This window comes from Dama dama, chromosome 20 (genome assembly GCF_033118175.1).
Source record: "Dama dama isolate Ldn47 chromosome 20, ASM3311817v1, whole genome shotgun sequence".
Taxonomy (NCBI): domain Eukaryota; kingdom Metazoa; phylum Chordata; class Mammalia; order Artiodactyla; family Cervidae; genus Dama; species Dama dama.
The window spans coordinates 108,485,722-108,512,921 of NC_083700.1; the positions used below are offsets into that span (position 1 = coordinate 108,485,722).

At 49.8% G+C, this 27,200-nt stretch overlaps 2 protein-coding genes across 2 annotated transcripts in view; one reads left to right on the forward strand and one right to left on the reverse strand.

Annotated features, from left to right (window-relative positions):
- The window catches only part of CSMD2 (CUB and Sushi multiple domains 2), a 676,035-nt gene that overhangs the window by 306,288 nt on the left and 342,547 nt on the right, over positions 1 to 27,200 (forward strand).
- HMGB4 (high mobility group box 4) lies at positions 12,170 to 12,754 on the reverse strand. Its single transcript, XM_061120109.1, has one exon. The coding sequence runs from the start codon at positions 12,752 to 12,754 to the stop codon at positions 12,170 to 12,172; it is 585 nt and encodes a 194-aa protein (XP_060976092.1).

The window sequence follows — 27,200 nt, forward strand, 5'->3', positions numbered from 1 at the left end:
CGAATGAGGGTATCACCAAAAGACAATGACCCCACCGCCCCCTCCCTTTGCATCTTGGCTAACACGAGTGACAGCTGCTTCTTTTGTAAAAAAAAATATTTTATTTATTTATTTGGCTGCATCTGGTGTTCACAGCATCATATGGGATCTTTTGTTGCAGTGTGAGGTCTCTAGTTGTGGCACGTGGGCTCAGTAATTCCGGCCTAAGGGTCTAGTTCCCCAGTAGTGTGTGGGATTTTAGTTCCCTGGCCAGGGATGTATACTGCATCTCCTGCATTACAAGGCAGACTCTTAACTGCTGGACCACCAGGGGACTCTCAACAGCTGCTTATTTACCAGTTACAACTTTAGTCTTGCTTCATGCCTCCCACCTTCTAGATAAAATTAAGTACCCAATCGTAGAAGTATATTCACTTCCTGATAGCAACCAGTCCACAGCAAAGCTCCACTGCTTTGAACCCTCCCCCACATCACCTAACAAAAAGCCTAACTCCTACAGTGAGTTCTTTGCAACCCCAGGCTCCTCTGTCCATGGGATTCTCCAGGCAAGAATACGGTAGTGGGTTGCCATGCCCTCCTCCAGGAAATCTTCCTGACGCAGGGATCGAACCCCAGTCTGTTGCACTGCAAGCAGATTCTTTACCATCTGAGCCTCCAGAAAAGCCCTCCAGTTACTGAGATGCCTGGCAGTTTCCAGGGCTGTGCATTCTCCCTCACGGCCAAGAGCCAATGATCTCAGCTTTGTTCAACTACAGGTGGGCTCCCGCTGCTCTTCAGCTGCGCTTTGTGGTTGGGGGCAGGGGAGGGGTGAGCAATTGACACTGCCTTCTGGTGATGCCTGGACAGCGCTGAGGCCATAGTGTCTGTGCTGTGCTGAGTCGCTCAGTCATGTCCGACTCTGTGCGACCCCACGGACGGCAGCCCACCAGGCTCCCCCGTCCCTGGGATTCTCCATGCAAGAACACTGGAGTGGGTTGCCATTTCCTTCCCCAGTGCATGAAAGTGAAAAGTGAAAGTGAAGTCGCTCAGCTGTGCCCGACTCTTAGCGACCCCATGGACTGCAGCCCACCAGGCTCCTCCGTCCATGGGATTTTCCAGGCAAGAGTACTGGGGTGGGGTGCCATTGCCTCCTCTGGTATATGTGCTAACTGTTAGCATTATATTTATGACCAAAAATGTCCTCCTCCTTTGGACAGAACTGGTGTGCACCCGTACATCTCATCGACCAGCCTTGCCTTCTCTGACACCTGCAGACAGCCCCTTAGGTTTGTTCCGGGCCCTGCGGCACACCCCCTTAGCGTCTTCTCACAGAGCCCAATGCTGTGAAAACTTTTATCACCTGTAACATCTGGGTGGAGGACCTCCTCTCAGGGTATTTAGACAGCCTAGGAGGGTGGTGAGGGGCCAGGTTGGCCATGGAGTCACCAGCAGGCATCAGCAGCCCCCTTCTGCTTCCTGGCCGGGCAGACGCCGTGCAAATGCAGGCTCCCTTGCCCACTCACCAGAGCTGTGCAGGCCAGGGGAGCTGGGCTGGATTCTTCAGCGCAAATGTACTCACAGCTGCATCCGCCAAGGGCAGCCCCAGGGACCGCAGAGTTCTTTCATGCCCACTGCCGCTAATTGCAGATAATGCATTAAAAATACAGAGCCGCATCTGTTCATTTCAACACGAGTATCGAGGAATTTACGTGGCTCGTAATGACAGGGTGTGAGGGGAGGAACACGCTTCATTCTGCCTGCGGGCCAGAGGCGCAGCTGTGAGCAGAGAGCTGGAGGTGTGATTTCTGGTGCCCAACAAATTCTCTGGGTGAGAGCCAAGCCCTTCTGAGGAGGCTCCGAGGGAAAGATCCTGGTGTTTCTCTGGAAATGCCAAATTATGTAACCAGTCAAGTACAGGGTGTTGTCTCAGGAGGCCTTCTGGCCCAAGTCTGCTGTGTGTCCAGTTCCAAAAAGAGGAGGTGACTGACAGCAGGCCCGGGAAGGAGGAACCTTTCAGGATTCCATTGCTCGTTTTCCAGCACTGAGCACCTCGCCTAGAGCCTCAGTTCCTCATCTACAAAATGGGGACGTTTAAAGTTTCTGCCTGATTGATTTTATTATTAAGTAAGGTTGTTACATGTAAGGTTTTTCCAGGTGGCTCAGTGGGTAAAGAATCCGCCTGCAATGCCGGAGACACAGGAGACCTGGGTTCAATCCCTGGGTCGGGAAGATCCCCTGGAGAAGGGAACGGCTACCCACTCCAGTATTCTTGCCTGGAGAATCCCATGGACAGAGGAACCTGGCAGGCTACAGTCCATGGGGTCACAATGAGTTGGACACTACTGAAGCGACTGAGCACACAGTCACACATTGCATGTAAATTGCCTCAAACGCTACTAGGCATGGCACAGCGACATAAACAACAGCTTTATGTTAGTATTTTACTGCATGAGGAGCCCTGCGTGAGATTTTTAAGAGCACTAGGATGAATAAGGCAAGGCCCCTGCTCTCCTGCACAAGTTGAGACAAACACCAGTTAAGATGTGATATGAACGAGATGATGATGTGGTACGAGAGCATCGAATAGGGTGAGAGGGTCCAAGAGGGCTTCCTGGAGGAAGGGACACTTGAGCTGAGTCTTGTCTGACAAGTGGAAATTTACGAGACCTTGAGGGTAGGAAGGAGGAGTTCAGCCTGGAGCAGCATGTGCAAAGGCCCTGAGGAGAGTGTGAGAGTGTTTCTGGAGGAAGCACTGTAGCACAGGGCCTTGGGGCAGGTGTACTAAGTATCTATTTCCTGTGTAACAAATTACCCCAAATTTTATGGCTTGAAGCCATGTTTCTCATCTCACCTTGTCTGTGTGGTAGGAATCTGGGTATGGCTCAGCCAGATTCTCACAACAACGCCATCAAGGAACCTTCCTGGGCTATGATCATCGCAAAGCTCTGCTGGAGAAAAAGATTTGCTCCAAGCTTATTATCGGGGTGGTTTGAAGGATTTTGATGTCCTCAGTGCTGTTGACCAGAGGTTGCCTTAGTTGCTTTCCACAGAGCAGCTTTCAACACAGCTGTTGCCTTCATCAAAGTGAGTCTGAGACAGAGAAAGACAGAAATCATGGTCTTTTATAACCTAATCTCAGAATCAGTTGCCCATCACTTTTGCTGTATTCTATTTGTTAGAAGCACTGGGCTCCTCCTTTGGACAGAACTGGTGTGCACCTGTAGCTCTCAGTGACTAGCCCCGTCTTCTCTGAAATCCATGTAGACATAAGGGGAGAGGGTTATACAAGGGTGTGAATGCCAGGAGACAAAAATCATTTAGTCACTTCTAAAGCTGCCTACAGCAAGCTGCCCCCTATCCTGAAATGACTTCATGGCCTTTCTACATGCAACATACTGTTACCCCTTCCCAAGGCCCCCCAAAAGTCTCATCCCATGAAAGCATTGGCCCAATGTCCAGAATTGCACCATCTAAATCAAGTTCAGGCATGGACCCACTTGGTGTAGTTCCTTAAGTACCGGTCCCAAAATACTGTTACTCTGGAGCTATAGCTTTGCAAAACCAGGTGGACAAGTTCCCTGTCCCCTCACACAGGACGTACAGTGGTGGAACAGGCACGGGGCAATGGGTTTGGACATTCTTACTCAAAAGTGGGGGGAAAGTGAGGCAGAGAAAAGCCCCTGGCCCATAACAATTCTGAAATCCACCAATGAAAATATTGGAAGTTTCTTGATTAGTTTCAAAATCTGAGAATATTCAGCTCTACCTTTTGAGCTCTTGGTTTCTCCCTCTGAGTCGTCCTTCTTTTTTCTTCATGAAAGGAAATGTATGTTTGAAGCTTACTTTTCTTCAACCTGCTTCCTGCGGAGAATTTGGGGAGCCCAATGACCTCTTTTTATTTTGTACCCTCTCTGTCCTTTTTGTTCCGATCTGACAGTGATACTTCTGATAATAGTTTTCTCCAAAACTTCGTGGGTCTTCTGTAAATTTCATAGAGATTCACTCTATTACACAAAAACCACAACCACAGATTTCTTTGAACTGAACTTCTCTACCTTGGGCGTCCATTAAGATGGCCAAGGGACAATGCTCATATGCTTCCCAGAGGCCCTATTGTTTGATCTTGAGACTCTGTAAAGCCCACCCTGGTCTCTTTAAAGGGCCTTTGTGAAGCTGAATAATACTACAATCCTTTGATCTTCCTGAGGTCTTAGCCACAGGTTGTGCAGTCACACACTTGGCTTTATCTCCAGACCACCTTTTCTTGACAGTGCTCAAAGCCATCTCTTAATTTTAGCATCCTTTGCTGTCTTGGGAGGCTGAGAGCTTTCCAAACTATCTTCCCCACCAACTTTCCCTCATTTTATCTCTCTTCTCACATTGCTGTTGTTCACTTAGTCATGTCTGATTCTTTGCAGCCCCATGGACTGCAGCACACCAGGCTTCTCTGTCCTTCACTGTCTCCTGGAGTTTGCTCAAACTCATGTCCATTAAGTTGGTGATTCCATCCAACCATCTCACCTTCTGTCACCCCTTCTCCTCCTGCCCTCAATCTTTCCCAGCATCAAGGTCTTTTTCAGTGAGTCAGCTCTTTGCATCAGGTGGCCGAAGTATTAATCTTCAGCATCAGTCCTTCCAATGAGTGTCCAGGGTTGATTCCCTTTAGGATTGACTGATTTGATCTCCTCTCTGTCCAAGCATCTTCTCCAGAACCACAGTTTGAAAACATTAATTCTTTAGTGCTCAGCTTTCTTTATGGCCCAACTCTCACATCCATACACAACTACTGGAAAAGCCATAACTTTGACCAGACAGGCCTTTGTTGGCAAAGTGATGTCTCTGCTTTTTGATACGCTGTCTAGGTTTGTTATAGCTTTTCTTCCAAGGAATAAACATTTTTTTAATTTCATGACTGCGGTAACCGCCCACAGTGATTTTGGAGCCCAAGAAAATAAAATCTGCCACTGTTTCCATAAGCAGCAAGAAGAAACCAGCTAGTACCTTCAACCCTTTGCTTAGATATCTCTTTAGCCAGATCACAGAGTTGATCAGGCACATGCCCTTCCATCCCTGCAGATGACATTGTCGCCAAGGTTTCCTTCACTGCCTAACAAGGGTCCCCTTCCTCCAGCTTCCAGTAAGATGTTCCTCACTTCCTTTGACGCTTCCCCAGCAGCATCCTCAAAGTTCTGGTTTCTCTAATAAGCTCCTCAGAATACTCCCAGCCTCTGCCCACCATCTGGTTCCAAAGCCATCTCACTTTCTGAGATATTTTTAATGACACTGCTTCTCTCTTGATACTAAAATCTGTGTTCATTGTCTATTTCAGTTTGTAACAATTTACTCCAAACCTTAGTGCCATAAAACAACATGCATTATCTTAATTTCTATGGGTTAGGACCCTGGTACCGCTTAGCTGGGCCAATCATAAAGTTGCAATAAAGGTATCTATGGCGGCTGGGGAGTGATCCTCTTCCAAGCTTACTCAGTTACTGGCGGGATTCAGGTCCCTGCAGGTTGTTTGATTGAGGGCCTCAGTTCCTTGCTGGGCACTGGCCAGAAGCTTCCCTGAATTCCTTGCCATGTGGACCTCTCTACAGGGTGGCTTTCAACATGTCAGTTGCTTCGAGTAAGCGAGAAAGAGAGAGGAGAGACCAGGAGAGTCTTTTATAGCCTAGTCCCTTCTGAAGAAGTGACATCCTATCACTTTTGCCCAGTTCTGTTTATTAGAAGGAACTCACTAGGTCCAGCCCACACTCAAAGGGAAGAATCACACAAGGGTGTGAATGCGAGGAGGCAGGGTTCACGGGGAACCGTTTCAGAAGTTGAATGTGGGCGACAGTGCCTCTAACAAGGCAGCAGTGGCCTGATTATGCCACGTCAGCCTCCCATCGTGAGGCTCAACTGCCGAAACATCCCACCGTCCAGCCACCACTCGGCCAGCCGGAGCAGTGGAGGGACTGGAAAGCGCCCCAGGGGAGGGGAGCTGATACAGGACAGCTGTTGTCAGCGGATGGCCACACGAGAGTGTTCACTGTGTCACTGCTGATCCGCTCCGGAGGTCAAGGCCAATTTGGAGGATCACAGGACCCCCTTTTGGCCTTTAGCCTAGCTCTTTCTCTTGCTTGAACTGTTTTTTTGTGTTTTGTTCTCTCTGTCTTTAAACCATTCATTAGAGACCAGGGCCGGCAACCCCATCCGCTGGACACTTGTCACATACCAGGCTTCATTTACAGTCATGTCCCAGACATTTCGTTTATTCCCCAGGTACTGTTTGTGGGTTTGTGATTGGAGGTGTAGGTGTTGTTTGTGGGTCTGTGACTGTTTGTGGGTTTGTGATTAGAGGTGCAGGTGTTGTTTGTGGGTTGTGATTGTTTGTGGGTCTGTGATTGTGGGTTTGTGGGTTTGTGATTAGAGGTGCAGGTGTTGTTTGTGGGTTTGTGATTGTGGGTTTGTGATTGTTTGTGGGTCTGTGACTGTTTGGGGGTTTGGGATTAGAGGTGCAGGTGTTGTTTGTGGGTTTGTGATTGTTTGTGGGTCTGTGACTATTTGTGGGTTTGTGACTCTTTGTGGGTTTGTGATTGTTTGTAGGTCTGTGACTGTTTGTGGGTTTGGGATTAGAGGTGCAGGTGTTGTTTGTGGGTCTGTGACTGTTTGTGGGTCTGTGACTGTTTGTGGGTCTGTGACTGTTTGTGGGTTTGTGATTAGAGGTGCAGGACAGGACACAAAGTTGCCAGTGCTTTGTGACTTCACCCTGATGACCTCAACCTGGCCACGGACTTGATCCTCAGTCGTATAGGCCCAGAAACTGGACCTTTTGGTCCCCAGATAGCTGATGCTTTAGTGAAGACTGAAGTTAACGCTAAGATCCCAATGCTTCTGTGTGGTTCAGGTGCTAATCGATCATCGTTTGCAACTGGGATCAACTTCTCTGTTGTAGTTAGAGGGAAGCCCAATCTATATGTATGTATGTGTGTATATGTGTGTGTGTATGTGTGCATGCATGCATGCTAAGTCACTTTAGTCATGTCCAACTCTTTGCAACCCTATGGACTGTAGCCTGCCAGGCTCCTGTGTCCATAGAATTCTCTAGAAAAGCATACTGGAATGGATTGCCATGTCCTCCTCCAGGGGATCTTCCTGACCCAGGGATCAAATTCATGTCTCCTGCAGCTCCTGCATTGCAGGTGGATTCTTTACCGCTGCACCACCAGAGAAGCCCACACATTTGTGTGTACATCTGTGCCCATATATATTCCTTTTCCAAGTTCAGAGTCAGTTGGCAGATGAAGAAGACAGACAGATGAGGATTAGCCTCTCACCTTTATTATTGATGAACCCGTTGGAGAGGAGACCTGAGTAAACTTTGCAGCCAGGGTTGAAGGAGTGGGACGGGGAGGTGGGGGAGAAGAGAGAAGAGCAGGTCAGCCCTTCCTCTCAGACTCACTTGGCAGATCGGTGATGCCTCCTCATCAGCATAAATGCCAGGGCTGCATGAGAGAAAAGAACTTCATGATCCTGGGACCAGCAGCATCCTATTACCTGGGAACTTGCAGAAATGCACATGTTAGGCCCCACTCCCAGAAAAATTGACTCAAACTTTAGGGGTGGGACCCAGCATTCTGTGTCTGAATGAGGTCTGAGGTGATTCTGATGAAGGCTCAAAGCTGAGAACCACTGGTCTACTGGGAGCTGCTCCACCTGAAAATCTGAGCCCTAGGAAGCAGTGTTCCCCTAGAATGTTTCGCCATGCTCGTCTGCCCTTCCCCCCATCTCTGGGAGAATGAATCATAGGAGGGAAGTTTCAGAGCTTCCACATTTGGTTTTTAGCTTACAACTCTCCCAGGAGGCCCAATGGAGGCTCCTGAAGGGAAAGGCTACCCACCCCACTGTTCTGGCCTGGAGAATTCCATGGACTGTACAGTCCATGGGGTCTCAAAGAGTTGGACACGACTGCATGACTTTCACTTCACCAAAGGGAGGAGTACCATGAATTTGGCATGTGCTAGCCTTGCCTCTTCCTCTTGCAGACCTTGGAGGGACCAGCATCCCCTTAGTGAGACTTGATAGACTCCAGAATGACTGTTAACCAGAAGTGGAAATGGAGGCAGGAAAGCCTCTTTGACTCCCCTTTGCACTGAGGTTTCACCACAGACTCCTTGCTAAGGCCTGTCCCCCTCTAAGCACATCTGCCTGCTCACTCACCGCTCTAGTCATTCTCACCTCTCTTCTGTCCAATATGCCAAGCCGATTTCTGCCTCAGGATCTTTGCACTTGCTGTCCTTCTACTTGAGTAGCTCTTCCTTAAGACCCTGGAAAGCCTGCCTCCTTCTTGTCCTTTATTTTTTAAATTTTTAATTAGAAAATTGCTTTACATTGTTTTATTGGTTTCTTCTTGGCAGCAACACGAATCGGCCATGTGTGTGTGTGTATGTGTGTCTGTATGAATATATATATATTCAACCCGCAACCCCACTTGTCATGATTTATCTCATTACCTTGGGTTATTTTCTTCAGAGCACTTGACACTCTCAAAAAAATGACCTGACGTGTTTATTTGTTGACTTGTTTACATATTTATGAGAGATCAGGGATGCCGCTGTCTCCCTAGCACTAGAATAGCTCCTGGTATGTGGCTGGCATAAGATGTATGTGAATATTTGCTGAATAAATGAACGAAAATGCTCTGGGAGAGAAGGTTCAGAGTGGAGTGATTCAGGCATCCAGACAGCCATGGGCCCAAAGATTTGGTCTCCTTCCTCCTGAGAGCAGAGGGCAGGGGCACATGAGCCCAGTCAAGTGGGTCTGAGGGGAGTGCAAAGACCACACCAGGCTTTCCGCCTGCTCGTCCTCTCCCCTGTTATCTTAGACCCAGGCTCCCCCTGCCTCTCCCCCTCTGGCCCTCCCTCCCCACACTGCCATCCCACTCCAGTCATTAGAAGCCAGCAGAGTCACACCCTCCTGCCGGCTTTTTCATAAAGGAATGTTAATAGAGTTAGTTTTCAGCCGGAGTACTGCAAACCTTTGTCAAAACTCTCACTTGGCCTCCCTCATTCACAGAATTAATCACACAGGAAACCAGAAAAGGGTGGTGTGAGGGGGGCCCAGCTCTGCGAGGGCCCTCTTCCCAGAGAAGACCGAGGTGGGACACACAGCCACCGCCCACCAAGAGTCCACAAACAGGCTGGAAATGAGACAGCCTAACTGGAACCACGACAGAGTGGTACAAATCAGGATCTAATTAGCCCTGGCGGGGGCGGTGAGGTGGGAAGCTCCTCCAAATTCAAGAGGTTGGGAACAAAGGGAAAAAAATCAACAAGTAGGATGGAGGCTGGAAGGAGAAAGAAGGTTAAAGATGGTTCCTTTTAGAATGCAAGGAGGCTGTCATTTAATGAGTACTGTGTTAGTTATCTACTGCCATATAGCCAATTACCACAAACTTGTTGCCTTAAAACAACCCACATTCATTATGTCATCATTTCTGTGGTTCAGAATCTACTAATAGCTTAGCTGGGTCCACTGCCTGACATCTCACAAAGCCAAGCAAGTTCTCGAGGTGTCAGCCAGAGCTGAGTTCTCATCTGGAGGCTCAGCTGGGGAAGGATACACTTCTCTGTTCATGAGGTTGCTGCAGTAGTTTCATGTATTTATAGGACTGAAATCTTGATTTTTTTTTTTTTTTTTTTGCTGGCTGCTGGTCCATGGCACCTTCAGTTCCTAGAGATTCCCCACAGCCTGTTGCCACATGGACTTTCTCAGCTTTGCCACTTACTTCATCAAGCCAACAAGGAGGATCTTGAGAGCAAATCAACCAGCAGGGTAGAATTTTACGTACCATGGCATAATCACAGAAGTCACATCGCATGTCCTCTGCCCTGTCCTGTTGGTTAAAGGCAAGTTGCAGGTTCTGCCCACATTTAATGGGAAGGGGTCACACCAGGGTATGAATCCCAGGAGGGAGGAATTGTGAAGGAGTAACCCCTCTAGAGGATCCACCACAGAACCTATTGTGTGCTCAGGACCATGCCAAATGCTTTTGTATGCATTGCATCATTATGCTTTTGCATGCATTACATCATTTAATCACTAAAACCACCTGCAAGGCAGGCATCATCCCCTTCGCACAGATGAGAAATCTGAGACAGAAGGAGGAGAACTTACTTGCCCAAGGTCCTGCCAGTGATGGAAACCACTTGTGTCAGGACACTAAACCTAGAGGCTAGAGAGTCAGCATCTTTACAGTGAGGACCAAGGGCCCGAGGGAGGTAGGGGAAGAGGAGAGCAAGAAGGTTCTTGCTATGAGGCTTAAGACCAAGAGGGATAATGGCTGTGGATTTCAAGTTGAGAAAGAAGAAAACTGACAGTCTCAACTTTGCCAATGAAGCAGAAAATGAGGGTGTCTCCTGAGAGTTTGGAGGTTGGGCTGGAGGGGGAGCAGAGCCAAGTTGGAAGAGCAACTTAGGGAATGGGAAGGGGGAATGGGAGAATTTGCTGGCCTGAGTACAAGTTTGCTGAGGAGGATAAAGCTGCTTCCTCTGTGAAGACTTCAGCACTTGCCTTGGTAGTGGTCCTCAGTTCCGCCACCCTCAGCTCTTTGTTTAGTCTCTTCTCTTCTCAGGCCTTGCAGGCCTGGGGTCTATGCCTGTGTCCACTCCTCCCATGAAGGCTGGAGCTCAACAGTAGACTGCATTGGGCCACCTGGTCCCCAGCACAGGGTCTGGCCCAGGGGACCCCTTCATAAATAATTTGGCCTGATTCCAGACCCTGAAATTCTAAGTCACTCCACCATGTTACTTCTTACCCCCTAAAGGGTGAGAAATGACCCAGTTTGAAAAGTGTATTCCAAACTATGTATTTTTACTTTTGTTCCATGAGTAAAAGTTTAAACAACAGCAGGTTACAAAGATACAAATCCCTCATGGAATAGGGGTTAGAGGTGGAATTAGGGAAGTCTGCTGCATGCAGAACCTGATGACAAAAGCAGCAGTTTTGCATTTTTTCCTAGTCTCTTTGCTATCAGAAGTCAAGGACCATTTCAAAACATCCCATTTAATTTGAATTGGTAGGAAACATTGCCCACAGTGTATTGTTGCCTGGAAAATACAGTTAGAGTAGACACAGTGCAATCCCATTTGTATCAAATGACCCGTCTTGACTCATTTTAAGTGGCAGAAAACCTAACTCATACCATCTTAGATAAAAGCTCAAACATGTGGGCTTATCTTCACTCAAAAGTCCAAGAAGCCAAAGGGACTAACATTTTGGCCTGAGGAGGCAAATGACTGCCTACAGCCCCCAGGACAGCATCCTCCCCTTAGGACTTCTTATACAAGTCCTGAGGTCCACTCTGATTGGACCAACTTGGATCACGTGCCCACCAGTGAGCCAATCACTGTGTCCAGGGGGAATCCACCTGATCCAGTCTTGATCAGGATGGAGGTGGTGTGCTGTGAGCAGGAGGAAAAGAAATGTGTACCGAGTGGTCATAGAGGCAACAAGTGTCCACCCTGTGGGTTATGTTCACAGAAGACTGACTGGGTAGATGCCCACCGGAATGTTGAGAAAACCATTTTCTTCAAGTTATAGTACTCAGGCAGAGTCAGATAACCTATTTTTGTAAAATCAGCCCCAGGCTTCACCCTTGTGAACAGAATGGGGACCACCCCTAAGGTCTCATCCTGGCCCACGAATAATATCTAAGACTTCGCTGGAGGGCCAGTTCGGGAATCCCTGCAGACACTGATTCCCCTAAGGCCCACCTAAACTCCAGTTTCCCAGCCTCTGCTGGGGCCTGAATTGGAACCCTGACCTGGACTCCAGGCCTTTTGCCCTCCTGGTGTGGAGGGAGGCAGGACTGGCTATTGGGCATTTCACTATGAGCAGAGTCTTCCATCCTGGAGAACCACTTGGGACCCGGATGCTCCCACTTCTAGGACTCCTAGCTTCTTTACACCTGGAGACTCCCACACCCCACCCCACCTGCACAAGCCAAGTGCAATAAATACTGACCACACACCTCTTCAGACACTGTAGCTCCTTCTCTCAAAGCCAGCCCCTCCCAGGATCAGTTACCGAACCCCGATCTCGACTCCACCTTGCCATTCACTCGTTTCCCAAAGTGGCAGCCATGGCCACCCTAACACCACACACAAGACCAGAGGCAGGAATACCACGGAATGGCCCTTTATTTCTAGTTGGATCCATCACTTGTGTCTGACTCAGCTTGCTCGAACCCTCTGCACTGGTTCATAGCCGACTCTTGCAAGCGCTTCTTCGGGGGGTTGAATTGATTACGGTAGACACTGAGTTCCTCTCGGTACTTAGCTCTCAGGAGAGCTGCCCTTTGTTCGTAGGGCTGCTTGTCTACATCCGTCTTTGCAGACCACATCTTCCCCGAGGCCTTGGCCACCTGCACCACTGACCAGCTTGGATTCTCACTCTTGAGCTGGGCGTAGTGGTCTTGGCAGAAGAGTAGGAAGGACGATGGAGGCCGTCTGGGTGCATGGGGGTCCCGCTTTCTCCTTTTCTTCCTCCGGCCGAAGTAATTCATCATCTCTTCTTGGTATCTGGCTTTGTCGAGCTTGGCCAGGGCTTCATATTTGGCCTTTTCATGCTTTGAGATGGATCTCCATTTTTCCGAACACTTTCTGGAAAACTCTTTAAAGCCAAGATAGGTATTGGGCTGCTGCTCCTTGAACTTGTTTCTGTAATTCAGCAAAAAGTGGATGTAAGAAGAGACATTTACCTTAGGCTTTAGCTGGTCTCTTTTCCCCATGTTCATAAATTCATTTTCTTTTCTGGACCCAGTAACTTGGACAGCAGAGACCTATGTCCCTCACACTCTAGGAGCAATTAGTAGTAGGTGCTCTGCTGGCGGTGAAATTTTCTGTCTGTCTGAGCTGTAGGCAAGGGTCCGCCTTTTCAGTGGTGGTGGCATTGTTGGGTCAGAGGGGACTGTGACGTCACTCACAGGCCAGCCACTCCAGGCCAGTGCTAGTGGTATTTGCATACAGGTGCTCTTATTGGCTGGCTACTTGGAGGTCAGATTTGCTTCTTGTGGAAGATGATGGGTTACCCAGGGAAGGCTCCAGAGCAACCATGCCCCCTGCAGTCTTTCTCCCTGGCTTCCTGAGGCAGCAGACTGGGCTCAGGTGGGGAGCTTTCCATCCTTTGGATGTAGTAACGAGCCGCAGGGTCTGCCTTCCTCGCCGTACGATTGTCAAGGTGCCTCCTCAACCTTTCCAAAGACAGCCTGGAAATAATGAACATGAGGAGGTGGATGGCTCCAGAGCTGTCATGATAAAATGTAAAGTCTTTCCATTTGCCTTGAACAGTGGCGAGCTCCTACCATACAAAGAGTTTAGTAGTAACTCTAAAAATAATCAGGTATGACAGCTGTGACTTGGTTCCTGTCAGGACAAAGTTATCTAATATAAAACCCAAGCACTTGGCCTCTAAGTCTGAACTCTTCGTTTCTCTGAAATGAATTGGGTGGGGATGGGGGTGGACATTGGGGAAGAAGGGAGGAGAACCTTAAGATTTTACTAATATTACACCAGAGCCCATGAAAATGAGATAGAAAATCCTTGGCCTAACAGGAGGCCCCCTGTTCTCATCCCAGGGGTCCCCGTTTCTTGGGGTTAGAGCACAAAACTCTAGCAGCTACACTCAAACTAGTCGGCTTCTGGCTTTTTGGGGAAAAAGTTGCAAATATTCCAGTAGTCTTCCAACTGGAGGGAAAAGAAAAGAAGAGTGCCATTTCTTGAGCTTTGGACACTGCGGGGTACTTCCTTGAATGGTCATGGAGTTGCCATGACTCAGGGGTGGTTGATAGAGCCAAGTTTACAGGGCTAGAACACTGAGCCTCATTAACATAAACATTAACATATTTAAGGTAGAACAGCCACTAACAGGTTGGAGTCTGGATTTGAACTGATTAGCCTGACTCAAGCCTGTGCTTCATCCCGCCTGCATAGACACTCAAGCCTTGGTGGCCGGGGGTCTGGGTGCCTGACCTCAACAGCTGAGCCTGGCAAGCTTGCCTCAGACTAGACCACCACATTAAAAAAAATGTACCTTTTTATTTATTTATTTGACTGTGCCAGGTCTTAGTTGCAGCACTTGGGCTCTCTCTAGTTGTGGTGTGTGGGCTCAGTTGCCCCACAACATGTGGGATCTTAGTCCCCTGGCCAGGGATTGAACCTGAGCCCCCTGCATTAGAAGGCAGATTCTTAACCATTGGACCATTAGAGAGGTCCCTAGAGCACATTTTGAATTTTTGCCAAGGCTTTTCCCAGGACTCTGTGACTGATTGCAAGTTCCATCTTATGTAAAATTGACTAGAGTCTTCAAGCCTAAATCCTAGCCCCAAATTGCCACACGGTAGTTGGGCTACTTAAGCCAGTCCCTTCCCAAGCCTGTGATGTCTCATCTGTGGGATCAGGGATGTAGAATCAATGTTCTACTAGCCAGGCAACACCCTCCCAGTGACTTGCTGTAATTTTGTGGCTGGACTGGGAGGGCTGTAGGATACCAGATGCCAGCCTGGGCAATCCAGGCCAATGGTGGGGGCAGAGACGTCTGGCCTGTGGGAACAGGTTCCTCTGGGGACACTTCTTAGCCTAGGGAGCTTTTCTCCACTCTGGTTCTTTCTCCCAAGGCTAGAGGTTGGCTCATCTGTTTGCTGGACAGATGGGTTGTGGATGGGTTGTGAGGAAGAACTTGCCTAATGTGCATACATGTTCATCAGGTTCAGCTCAGATGCACAAAAGACCCCAGCAGCTTATCTGTGTCTCCATTCACAACCTTCCACCCCGCCTCAGAATGATAAGATCTAGGAACATCAGCCCCATAATAACCAACTGCCAGAGGATCTAGGAAGAGAAGAGAGTGTGGCCTTTGGTGGTGGGGCCACACTCCTTTCCATCTTTCCTGCCTGCTGCTTCCTGTCCTGGGAAGCTGACCCATATGGATCATATCAGTGGCTCCTGTGCCCTCTGGCTTCCATTTCAGTTTGCCCAGTGGGGACCCCCTACAGGAGATCAGGGAGGGAGGGATCTGGCTCCCTCCCTACAAGGTTGCCTGGAGCTGGCTCCTCATCCCTGGACTGCAAGTCCTGGCTCCTCTGAAGCGTCCTCTCTATATGATTCTCTCCTTCCAAGTTTCCCATCCTGTCTCCTCCAGCTGAGGGGGTAAAAGCTCCACCTTTACTAGTCTCTGAGGACTCTGCTCTCCCCTGTGGCTTTCCACCACCTTGCCCTTCCCTTGGTAAATGCCACTTTGTTAAACACTCCTCAAATTATCCTAATTTGAGTGGCCATCTGTTTCCTGCTGGGACCCTGACCTGTATGCCATGTTTCTAACCTTCCACATGGACAGCAAACAGCCATGGAGGTGGAGAAATAAAGCAAGTGTGGGCATCCCTCCAAAGTAGAAGGGTGTCGAGCTTCTGGAGGCCTGTGTGCTGGGCGGTACCACAGTGGAGAAGGGCCTGCAGGGGCTGTGTGCCAGCCGGGAGCAGGCAGGACCAGGCCACGTGGCTTAGGAAGAAGTGTCTAACGTCCTTTGTATTATGAGTTGACCTCCAGACAGGGGCGCTGCTCTGGAGGGCCCGGTAGTGAATACCGCAGGCTTTTATGGACCACACATTTTCTGTTGCAAGTGAGTTTTCAACTCTGCCATCGTAGCTCAAAAGGAGCCAGAGACCACACCCAAATGAACGAGTGGCTGTGCCCAGATGAAACATCACAAACACAGGTGGTGTGGGCTGAGGGTCATAAGCCTGACCACTCCAGTCTAGAGATGGGAGTTCAGTATTTGCAAACTTCTGGATTGCAGTCTACAATAGGAAATGTATTCTATAAGTAAATAAGTGTTAGTCACTCAGTCGTACCCGACTCTTTGCGACCCCGTGGACTGCAGCCCACCAGGCTCCTCTGCCCATGAGATTTTCCAGGCAAGGATACTGGAGTGGGTTGCCATTTCCTTCTCCAGGGGATCTTCCCAACCCAGGGATCAAACCCGGGTATCCTGCACTACAGGCAGATTCTTTACCGACTGAGCTACAAGGGAAGCCCAATGCATTCTATACCATGACCCATTTATGCACATGCATACTTCGTAATAATATTTATACAGCGCTGCTAGTGGGTGCTTCTGTTCTAAGCACATCACCTGTATTGTCTCATTTCATCCTTGTGGCCACCCTGTGTGTGGGGTGGGAGTAGGGGTGCTATTTTTATCCCCATTATAAAGATAAGGTCTCTGAGCACATAAGGTTTTCAGAAAAAAAACAGTTTTATGAAACTAAACTTATTATATCTGTGACGTACTCTTTTCTTTTCCATTCTATACTCTTATAATCTCCTGTACTTCATTTTCTTTTTTAAAATGCACCCCTGGGACCTCCCTGACAATCAGATGGTTAAGACATTGTACCTCCTAATGCAGGGCACACAGCTTTGATCCCTGGTCGAGAAATTAAGATCCTGCATGCTACGTGGCCTGGCCAAAAATAACTAAATAAAAATAAGATGCACCCCCACAGTCTGATCTCGTGAATGGGTCACAAGCCAGGGGTAGATTTGAAAAACGTTTGTCTAGGCAGGCTGGGCTGGAGCCCCCACCTCGGAGGCTGTGAGAGCCTCTTCGCTCAGCAGTGATAATGTGAAATGGAAAGAGCACGGCCTCTGGAGCCAGACAGACCCTGAGCTCCAGTATGAGCTTTGCCATGCAGTAGCTGGGGGACTTTGGGCAAGTCTGGCTTGTTACGGTCTCGGCTGGATGTGGAGTGAAATGGTCAAGGTGAGGATTCACTGAAAGGATGGGAGTAAAGCACCTGGCCCTGCCCCTCCCCTGCAGTGTGGGCAGGACTTAGGACTCACTTGTAATGAGTAGAGTGTGGACAAGGACAGAGAACATCTTTATAGTGGAGGAAGGGGGCAGATGCTACAGTAACCAAGGGATCCATGTGAAGGCTATTGGTAATAGACCACCCTGATATCACACCCACCTTCTATGATGTGATAATAAAATCATCTCCCCCAGTGGTATTCTTCCCCCACATCCATAAACCCTGGTGTATAATCAGGAGAAAAGTTCAGACCAACCCAAATTAAAGGTCAGTGTGCAAAATACTTGATCAGTACAAAAGTCTCACAGTCTTGAGCAAACGAGAGCTTGAAAAACTGACAAGACTAGAGGAGATTCTGTAGACGTGATGACTCCATGCCCAAGAAATACTGGACTGGATCCTGGAGCAAAAGGAGGCCTGAGTGGGAAACCTGGGGGAGATGAGAATGAAGTCTTCCACTGAACCAATAGCAGTATACCAGTGTGGTTGTGCTACATGGCCCATGGTTATGTAAGATGCGAATATTAGGGGAAGCTGGGGGAGAGGTATACAGGAAATTTCTGTACTGTCTTTGCTATTCTGTTCTCGTTTCAACATAAGTTGTTTTTCATCTCCCCAACTGATAGGAATATGTACGCAGGGTTGAGGCGCCGTGTTCTTTGTTCTTAATCCTTCTCCGGGAATCATAGGGGCAAATTTTTGCAACAGTTGTATGCTCCTGGCATATCTTCTCATCACAGCATTTCTCAAATTTGGGGGCAAGCATCAAATTTAGGGAACTTTAAAAATCCCAGGTCGCGACAAGAGCAACACGAGAAAGTAGTTGGCAGAGGCACGTGGTCACTGCCGTGATGCTCTCTCCTGCCTCCCCTGCGGCTGTCCCTCCTGGGGCTGAGGATCAATGCTGCTCTTGCCCTCTGAGCAAGGCACCTGTGACACCTAGAAAACTGGCTCCTCGAAGAAGTGCGTGTCCTAAGCCCCGAAGCCTGTGAATACATTACCTCACATGGCAAAGGGAACTTTGCAGATATGATTATGGTAAGGATTTGGGGATGGGAAGATTATCCTGGATTATCCGAGTGGGCCTGATGTAATCACATGGGTCCTTGTAAGAGGAAAGCAGGCGTTTGAGAGTTAGAGACAGAGATGTGATGACAAATGTAGAGGGTCAGAGAGGGGCTTGAAGAGGCTACTCTGGCGGCTTTGAAGGTACGGAAAGAGGTTGCCGGAGGAGAAACAAAGGTGACTTACTAGAAGTTGGCAAAGGCAAGCTGACAGATTTCACCTCTAGAGCCTCTGGAGAGAGTGCAGCTCCACAGACACCTTGACCTTGGCACAGCGATGCCCACTTTGACTTCCGGAATCGTCAGAAAATAAATCTGTGTTGCTTCAAGCCACTGAATCTGCAGTGATTTGTGAAAGCTGCACTAGAAAATGAACACAGTTATCTTTCACATCCAGCTAGTGGTCTATAACTATCCCAGTGCTATTCTAACCCCCGCTTGTGTTAGTTAATAAAGATGAGAAAATTTATGCCACTGCTGATTGGATTAGTTGAGGGAGCAGGGAGCATGATCTACTCAATTTTACACACTTCTTCACTCACTGGCTGACTCATTAAGTCACTAATTCACTCACTGGCTTACCAGTTAATTCACGCTTACAGTCTTTCGGTTCATTCACTCACCACTCATGTGCACACACACGCGCACACACACAAAAAACACGCACACACACCCCCTCAATCAGTAGCTGTGAGTTGCTGGGGCAGTGTGACTGCTGCTTTCATGGCTGTTAATAAGCAGTGTTTGAGGGATGGATATGTTTCAGGAAGGAAGGTGGTGGTAGAGAGAAGCATCTGCCACTTCCTGGAAGCCAGATGGGCAAAGGAGGCAGGGTCATAGGCAGATCTAGACTCCTTGATGCTGACCTCATGCCAAGAAATGTTACTCAATCAGATGTGACTGTGATAGTTCAATGCAAATGATGACAATGCTTTAGGTAGATCACCTCCAAAATCCTAGAGAGAGAGATTATGCACATGCATACTTCATAATGTTGATTTCTTAGTTTGATACACGGATCATAGTTATGTAAGATGCTAATGTTAGCGGAAGCTGGGGGAGGGGTGTACAGGAAATTTCCGTACTGTCTTTGCAACTATTCACATTTCACAGCAGTGAGTGGAAGAGTCAGTTCTCACACTCAGGTTGGTTTGACTCTGAAGTCTATGTGTTTTCCTCTGCTGGTGGTCTAGGAACTTCCTTGAGGCCAGGGAGAAGGGGGAGCTGGGAAGGACCAAGGCCAAGGATTGCAGGAGGAGAGCAGGCAGAAAGAGAGAAAGTGTCTACATCTCAGCACTTACAGGACTCAGGAGAGACTTTTCCCTTTGTGTGGATCCTTATTCCAGACACATCAGGTGAAGTTATCCCCAGGTCATAGGAGGCCCTGAGTCCAGCAGGTGGACTGACCTAGATGGCTGAACCCTACCAGCATCTGCAGGTACACTCAGAGCCTGGGTCCATTTCCCTGGGGTGATGCTGGCTAAAGCCAAGTACGGGCAGGGTCAGCATCCAGCCCAGTGGATTATGTGGAAAGGAAATGGGACAGATGATCAGGTGTGAGAATAGGGTCAGCATGGTGGGGGGCAGGTGTACCTGTTCACCTTTGGCAAGATGCAGCAAAGGGGGAGACGATGAGATCTAGAACAAGACCGACTTTGGAGAGTTAATCCCCCAGCCAGCTGTGGGTACCCATCGCTGGCCTTGACGGAGGCCCTTCCTGACACCCAGAGTAGGAAGCCTGGCCCCTGATGTTTCCATCCAAGCCCCTGCCTCTTTCAGCCGCAGTGCCTAGCTACCTTCTTTCAAGCATACTCCTTCTTTGGGAGAGTGGTCCCCAAAATCAGTCATGGGGGTTCCAGCAGGAGCCCATGCCCTGGGGCCCCAGGAGTGGGCACATCCCTAGCTAGACTACTCAGAGGCTCCCAGTGAGCTTGTTCTAACTGGACCCAAGGGAAGAGATCATCTCTCTGGAGGTGAAGCTAGGAGGGTAAATCAGGGAGCTGGTAATTGTGGCCATAGTCCCAGCCTCCAGTCCACCATCTGCAGCAGAAGAAGCCAGCAGACAGAGCGCAGCAGAGACGGGCCCAGAGAGGCCCAGGGCACCTGAGTCCTTGGATCTAGTCGTCCCTGGAGCCAGCTACGGTATGACGACAGCTGCCAATAATTTCTTCTCTACCCCACTCTGCTTTGGTCTAGACTTCTGCCACTTGAAACCATGAGTATAAGACATTAGCTTAGGGGTGATGGGGGTGAGTGATCTAATCCAGGAACCCTCCCCTCCCCCATTTCCAAGTCTTCCTTCCTGTCTCCTTCCTCTCCCCTCTGCCTGTGTCTGCTGGCCAGGTCTCTGGCTTGTTGTTCAGATAGTATGTGGACAGCATTGGCGCATCTTGGCCCCTCCATCAGAGTGAATGTTTCTTGAGCACATAGTATGTGCCACGTCCTGTATTGAGAGCTTGTAAACCCATTATCTCACATAAATCGCCTAGAGTTCTATGAGTAGGGTGCTGTTATCCATATCAAATACATGGGGAGACTGAGATACAAAGCAGGTCAGTTACTTGCCCAGAGTTAGACAGCTGGGAAGTGTAGAGCTGAGACTTGAACCCAGGTGAAGTGCCTTCCAGGGCCCACATGCTTAACTCTGCCCCAAACTGCGCTGGATTCAGTAAATATTAGTTCCTTTGCCCACGAGTCTCCCTTGCTGCCCGGAGCTATGACACAGCCACGAATGATGGCTGCTGTGTCTTGGAGCCTCAGCAAGAGTTTATGAGCATCACCTTGAATCACCACAGTCACACTGTAAGATGCATACCAGGGAAAGAGAGGCTCAGAGAGGGACAGCGACCTCCTCTAGGTCACAGAGCCCATGGATGTGGAGGCAGGATCAGAATCTAGCTCGTCTGACTCTAGGATAGCTTCCTTGCTGACCTTAGCATCGCAGTCCCCAGGACAGTTTAGCCCACCCATTCTCCAACCACCTGGGAGACTCACTCCCTCAGCTACGGCTTCAGAGCTGCTGAACCATCAGGCAGGCCTGGCTAGCTGCCTCGTGGAGGAGGAGAAGGAGCATTGAGGATGCTCAGACTCAGAATGGCAGTCGAGTGGCAGGCAAAGGCTGGCGTGGGAGTCTCCTCGATCAGCCATCTGCAAACATTTCCTCTGGATGAGAAGTATTATCCAAATGTAATCCCCAGAGGCCTCTAGAAGGCAGGCATTGCCACCCTCCCTGGAATGAGGGCAGGGCCCTTCTCCGAGTCGTGTCTGCAGTGACAGGCAGAAGCTGGGCAAGGCTGAGGAAGCAGAGCCGGTGGAGGCCAGGCCTGGGCTGCCGGAGGTGGGGAGGGGAGGTGACTGCCAAGTGTCCTGGTGACGCTGGGGGCCACAGCGTGGCCCTGCCCCATGCTGTCGACAGAGTAGATGCAGGCATCCTTATTCCCCAGGGAGACGAGGCCTGGCTGTGCTGGGGTCTGCTTAATCCCTGCGTTCTCTGGAGTGTAGGGTTCAAGGCACTGACCTCATCTCCTCTCTTCTCAAATCTAAGCAAGAGAGTGAAATAGTTCCCATTTGCAAGACACCTACTATGTGTCAGTAGTCCTGGACACATTATATGCACAGGTATCCCATTGCACAGATGGAGAAACTGAGGCTCAGAGAACTGCCAACACATGCCTACATTTCACAGCTACTTAACCGTTGAGCCCAGATTCAAATACACGGAGAGACAGAGACTGGAACCAGGAAGGAGAGAGGGTCTAGGTAGCATGTGAGCACGCCTCTGTCACCAGGATCCTGAAGCCGGTGCCCTGTTCCTGGGCCAAGCCTAGTGGGAGCTGACTTTAGCATCTTCGGGTATGGGAGCTATCAGGTCTCTAGGCTGGATCTCAGGTCTATCTGCAGCAACAGAGACTTGAGCTGGGGGCAGGGAGTGGCCAGCTGAGGGCCGGGCAGCTGACCAGGACCCAGACTTCTCTTAGATTGTGTCCCAGTCAGACCAGAGCATGTGCAGATGGAGGTGTGCAGAGGTATGAGGCTTAGGCCATCTTACAAGAGTGATGCAATGAGGTGGGAGAGGCAGCAGTAGAGCTGGGAGAGCTGATGCTGGAACACCCTTTTCCCCAGTCTCTACCAGGAGAGCCAAGCCTGTGGGGCCTTCTGTTATCAACATGCGCGTAGAGTCCCATCAGTTGATCCGTCCAGTACGGGTCACATGGCCACCCCCAATCCATTCAGCTATGGCCTGGGGCCACGAGGCTGCCCCTTCCAGGAGCTGTGGGTCAAGGGACGGAGACTGATCTTCAAACTCTACTCAGAAAAGTATAGAGCTGCCCGATTTAGAGCTGGAGACAGACAGAGAGTTGAGCATCCCCTGAGAAGCCGTGGGGGATCCAGCACGCGCTGTTGTGCCCAGATCTTGGTACCCGGCACAAGTTCCCATCTCCAGATCCAACCCCATTCTGTTCACGTTAGCCTCAGGGGCACAGCCTGTCCCCAGAGGCAGGAGAACCCTCACTAGGAAGCCATGCCCAGTGGACAGCTGAGCTGGGGAAGGAACTGATGCCCCAAGCCGGTCCCTGGACCTTCCCGGTGTGCGCCTCGCTCATCTTACAGCCCATCGTGATGACACTCTCATCCCAACAGCAGACACAGCCAGGGGTCCTGTCCCCCGGCCCTCGGCGGCTCAGACACACGCCCTCCAGGGAGCAGTGCGTCTGGAGGCAGTGCATTTCCCTGCTGTAGTTTGTGTGGGTCCCTGGAGCTCACAGTCAGCTGAGCAGGGAAGAATGCTGGTAATTTGTCGAGTTTATTGAGTTGCTTCTGCGGAAGAGAGCACATTTGCCCACGTTGATTACCAAACTCCACTGGGGTTGCTGCACTGGGGCCATGTCACCATGAGAAAAGCTTCCCCAAAAGGTACCAGCAGCTGGTCCAGGGCGGGCAGCACATCTCCATGGGAGACCAAGGTGAAACCCGCATGGCCCCCAAGCCGCTCCTTAATGTCCCCAGGCTTCCCTGCTCGTCTGCCTTTTCCTCTGCTTTCCCCACCTGTGCCCTCTGCTTCCTCCAGCAGGACCTCATTCATTCTTTCAGTCATTGAGTCCAGTGTTCCTTTTTCCTGTGAGCAGCATTTCCTGAGCCCTTCCTGTGTGTCAGACACTCACAAAGCACTGAGAGAAGAACTAAATGAGAAGGAAATAGCTCCTGTCTTCAGGGAGCTCACAGCTTTGTGGGGAAGCAGATTCTTGTGTGATGTGTGATGAGACAAGCACTGTGATGGAGAAAGTGCAAGGATTATTCTTTGCAAGAGAAAATGAGATACCCAGGAGAAGCCCACCAGGCTTCCTGGAACCAGTGGCTTTAAGATGACCCCAGATGGGTCAAAAGGAAGTAGCTAGAAAAAGGGTGGGAGTGCGTCAAAGTAGACAGAGAGAGTTTGGCCAGGAAGTGAGTTCTTGATCTTTAGAAACACTAAGAACAGACCTTGACTGACCCTGTGTCCAGAATGCTGGAGCTGGGATTTGTGCCCAGCCAGGCAGCAGACCTGGGAGGCCTCTGAAGTTCTCCGAGTTCTGAGGCTAGCTGTTTCCGGGGAATTCCCTGGCTGTCCAGTGGTTAGGGCTCCACAGTTCCACTTCAGGGGGCCCAGGATCCATGCCTGATCAGGGAAGATCCCACCTGCCTCTCCATGTGGCCAAAAACAAACAGAAGAGACTAGCTGACCCCATTCTCTTGATCACAAAGGGGACAGCATTCAGAAAGATGCCCCAGGACTTCCCTAGTGGTCCAGTGGCTAAGATTCCGCATTCCCAGTGCAGGAGGCCTGGTCTGGAAACTAGAGCATCTAAGAGTCTGCATGCCACAACTAAGACCTGGTGCAGATAAGTACATAAATAAAATAAACAAATAATTAAAAAAAAAGAAAAGAAAAGATACTGCACTGTCGAAAGCAAGAGACTGCCATCTGCTTATTCTCTCATTCATTCATTCATTCATTCACAAAACTTGTGCCATAAAAGTGCTTGTACCCTCTCCCCCTGAGCAGCTCCCGGAGTTGCTGGCACTCCCAGGCTTGATAGATCTCCCTGCTCGAAGCCCCACAGCACTCAGCCCCCGCTGCCTGTGGGCTGTCTCCCACCCCCACCTGCAACGCCTGTGCACCCAACGCTCCCACCAGCTGAGCCTTGGATTTTCTGAGAATCGGATAGGTTCGTTGCCAGCTCTCTTGGTGCCAGTCATACTTGTTATTGTAATTATGTGACTTAAATTAAACATCACATAAACTGATGAAATATGAGTGTGAAAGGAAGTAGAGTTGTGCCTCTAGAAGCTAAATTGAATGCTTTGGCACAGTTCCATGAAGGAGACGCTCTGAAAAGAACTGCTTCCTAAATATTAGGTGTGAATGAGGGAGAGAACAGCATGCCACTGAACCGATTCCATCAAGGTGGGGACCAGGCCTGTCTGGCCTGCTGCTGCATTCCCAGTGCTTAGCACAATGCCTGGCACATCGCAGGTGCTCCATAAACATTTGTAGACTGGATGAGCTGTGGCAAAATTGGAAAGGGTGAGCGATGCCTTGTGGGTGGGGTTTATATAAGATAGACAATGCAGAGAATAAACCTATGGTCAAAGGAAAGACCTTGCTCTGGTGTTACATGGACTGGCCAAAAAAAAAAAAAAAAGTACCTTCAAGTATATTTCTATTGTAATGAAATGTTTAAGCTATGAATGTATGCTTTTATTATTCCCCACTTCCCAGGTGGCACTAATGTTAAAGAACCCAATTGCCAGTGCAGGAGACACAGGAGCGTGGGTTTGATCCATGGGTTGAGAAAATCCCCTGGAGGAGAGCAAGGCAACCCACTTCAGAGTTCTTGCCTGCAGAATCCCATGGACAGAGGAGCCTGATGGGCTACAGTCCACAGGGCCGCAAAGAATTGGACATGACCGAAGCAACTTAGCATGCACTCAGAAATTATTTTTTACCAACCGACTGCGTCATTCGCAAGGCTTCTGCAGTCAATGCCCGTAAACTCTGTAAAGGACAAGATAAATATTTTTGGCATTGCGGGTTCTAGTTGCTGTCACAACAACTCAGCGCTGCCTTTGTAACATGAAAGCAGACAATATGTAAATGAATGAGCACGCTTGTGACCCAGTGAAACTTTACTGACAAAAGAGACAGTTAGTGTAGCTTATCAGCCCGGTTCTCGGGGACTGATTTGTTCTGTGTGCCGGGCTCTCTGCTGTGTTCCTAGACACATGGAGACAAAGAAAATTCTGCTCTGGTGCTTGTGGAGCGCGCCTTTGAGTGAGCAAGTGACGACCACCTTGCTCGTCAAGTCAAAAGATGATTACTATTTGCTGTGGTCAGGACAATGGTGGGGCATGTCCCAGGTACAGAGGGAAACGTGCAGGGCACTGCTGCTCCCATGGGGGCAGGGAGAGGGGGAGGGGAGGAAAGGAGGCATTTGGTTAGGTTTGTGAGATCAGTGATATTTTCCCAGGTAGTCAGATGGGGAAGCAGGGAACAGCAGCCTAGGCAGAGGGAACAGCATATGCAAAGACATAGAGACTGGAAAGTGTCTGGAGCTCAAAGTAGGTGTCACAAAAGGGAGAAGGAAGACATAAAAAAGGTTAGGCTTTATCCGGGAGCCAGGCTTCCCTGGTGGCTCAGACAATAAAGAATCTGCCTACAAGGCAGGAGACCCAGGTTTGATCCCAGACCCCTGGGAAGAGCCCCTGGAGAAGGGCATGGCAACCCACTTCAGTATTCGTGCCTGGAGAATTCTATGGACAGGGGAGCCTGGCAGGTGACGGTCCACGGGATTGCAAAGAGTTGGACACGACTGAGCAACTTACACGTGTCCTGGACCGAGTGGACCTTGGGTTTCCCGTGAGGCAGTGACTTGAGCAGATGCCCTCACAGAGTATGGAAGATGGATGGAGGCAGAGGACCCGTCAGAAGGCTGTCTCTGTAGTGAGGGGGAGGGATGATACGGTCACAAGGGGCAGAAGACGTGGCCACAGTTGGCCACAGGAGTGAAGGAGTGGAAGGAGTTAGGATGGTGCCAGGGTGTGGTGGTGACCGGGGGCAGGGCTGTGGCAACTGGGAGTGGGCTGTGGTGGCTGGCAGGGGGGTGTGGTGGCTGGGAGTGGGGTGTGGTGACTAGCAGGGGGGTGTGGTGGCTGGGAGTGGGGTGTGGTGACTGGCAGGGGGGTGTGGTGACTGGCAGGGGGGTGTGGACCACCAGGAGAGGATGCTCTGAGGAGCAGGAGTGATGGGGGGCGGGGAAGCTTTGGTTTGTTCAGAGCACAGTGAACGACCCCCAAGCATATGGTTAGGTAGCCAGGAGCTGAATCTTCATAGGGTAGCTCAGGCATCTCTGAACTGCCTGGGCACCCAGGGTGGGACAGGCCCTGCTGGGATCCAGAGCCTGGGTGAGCCAAGGGGCCTCTTTCCAAAGGTAAGTCTAGAGGCTGGGGGATTCCAGCAGCCAAAGAGACTTGTACTCACCCCAGGCATTCACACAGTTCCTGGAAAAGAAGTAACATCGTGGATTTGTCTTAGGGAAAGGTTTTTTCTCAATACAGCAAGAGTCCTGGGCTTTTGGCTAAAGAAAAAACGATATGGAACTCATTTGTGATGAGACTGGATGTCAGGGCTGAGTCAATAAAGGCTCGCTTCAAGGGTGAGAGGGAGCTCGGGCAAGGGAGTGGGAAGCAGCCTCCAACCAGGGCCTTGGTGCCCTTTGCCGCCGCCACCAGGACGTTTCCACAAGGGTCTCCCTGGTTGGGTCATGGTGTTCTCTGCATCCCCCAGGGAGGGGAGCAGAGAGCAGGTGGGATGGGTAGAGGGCTTGGGAGTGGGGTGGCAAGCACATGCAATATGTCACATTCTCCCTGCTCAGCCTCAGCAGTAGAAGGGTGGTTTTTGTGTGGCCTGGAAAGATTCTTCAAGCATGAATCAGATCCAGGCTGTGCACGTAGCTTGGTTAAGAGATAAAGCCCACAGAAGGTATGCTGGGAGCAAAGAAGCCAGAGACTCTTAACCGAGGAGCAGAGGCTGCACAGAGAAGGAGATGGTGGAGCCAAACCGTGTAGATAATAGGCTTTGCAGGAACTTCTGTATCTAGGGAACCGTGGTGGAAGTGGCACCCTCCGGCAAGCACGGTGCCTTGTACACAGTATGTGCTTGGTGAGTAAATGAATGAATGAATGTTCTCCTGAAGCTGTCCATGTTCAGGGATGCTGAGACTTAAACCGAGCCCTCCTCATCTTCCTCCCTCTCAGTTTAAAATTAG

Excerpts from the sequence above, each read along its gene's own strand:
- HMGB4 (XM_061120109.1), bottom strand. The coding sequence starts at position 12,754 with ATGGGGAAAAGAGACCAGCTAAAGCCTAAGGTAAATGTCTCTTCTTAC.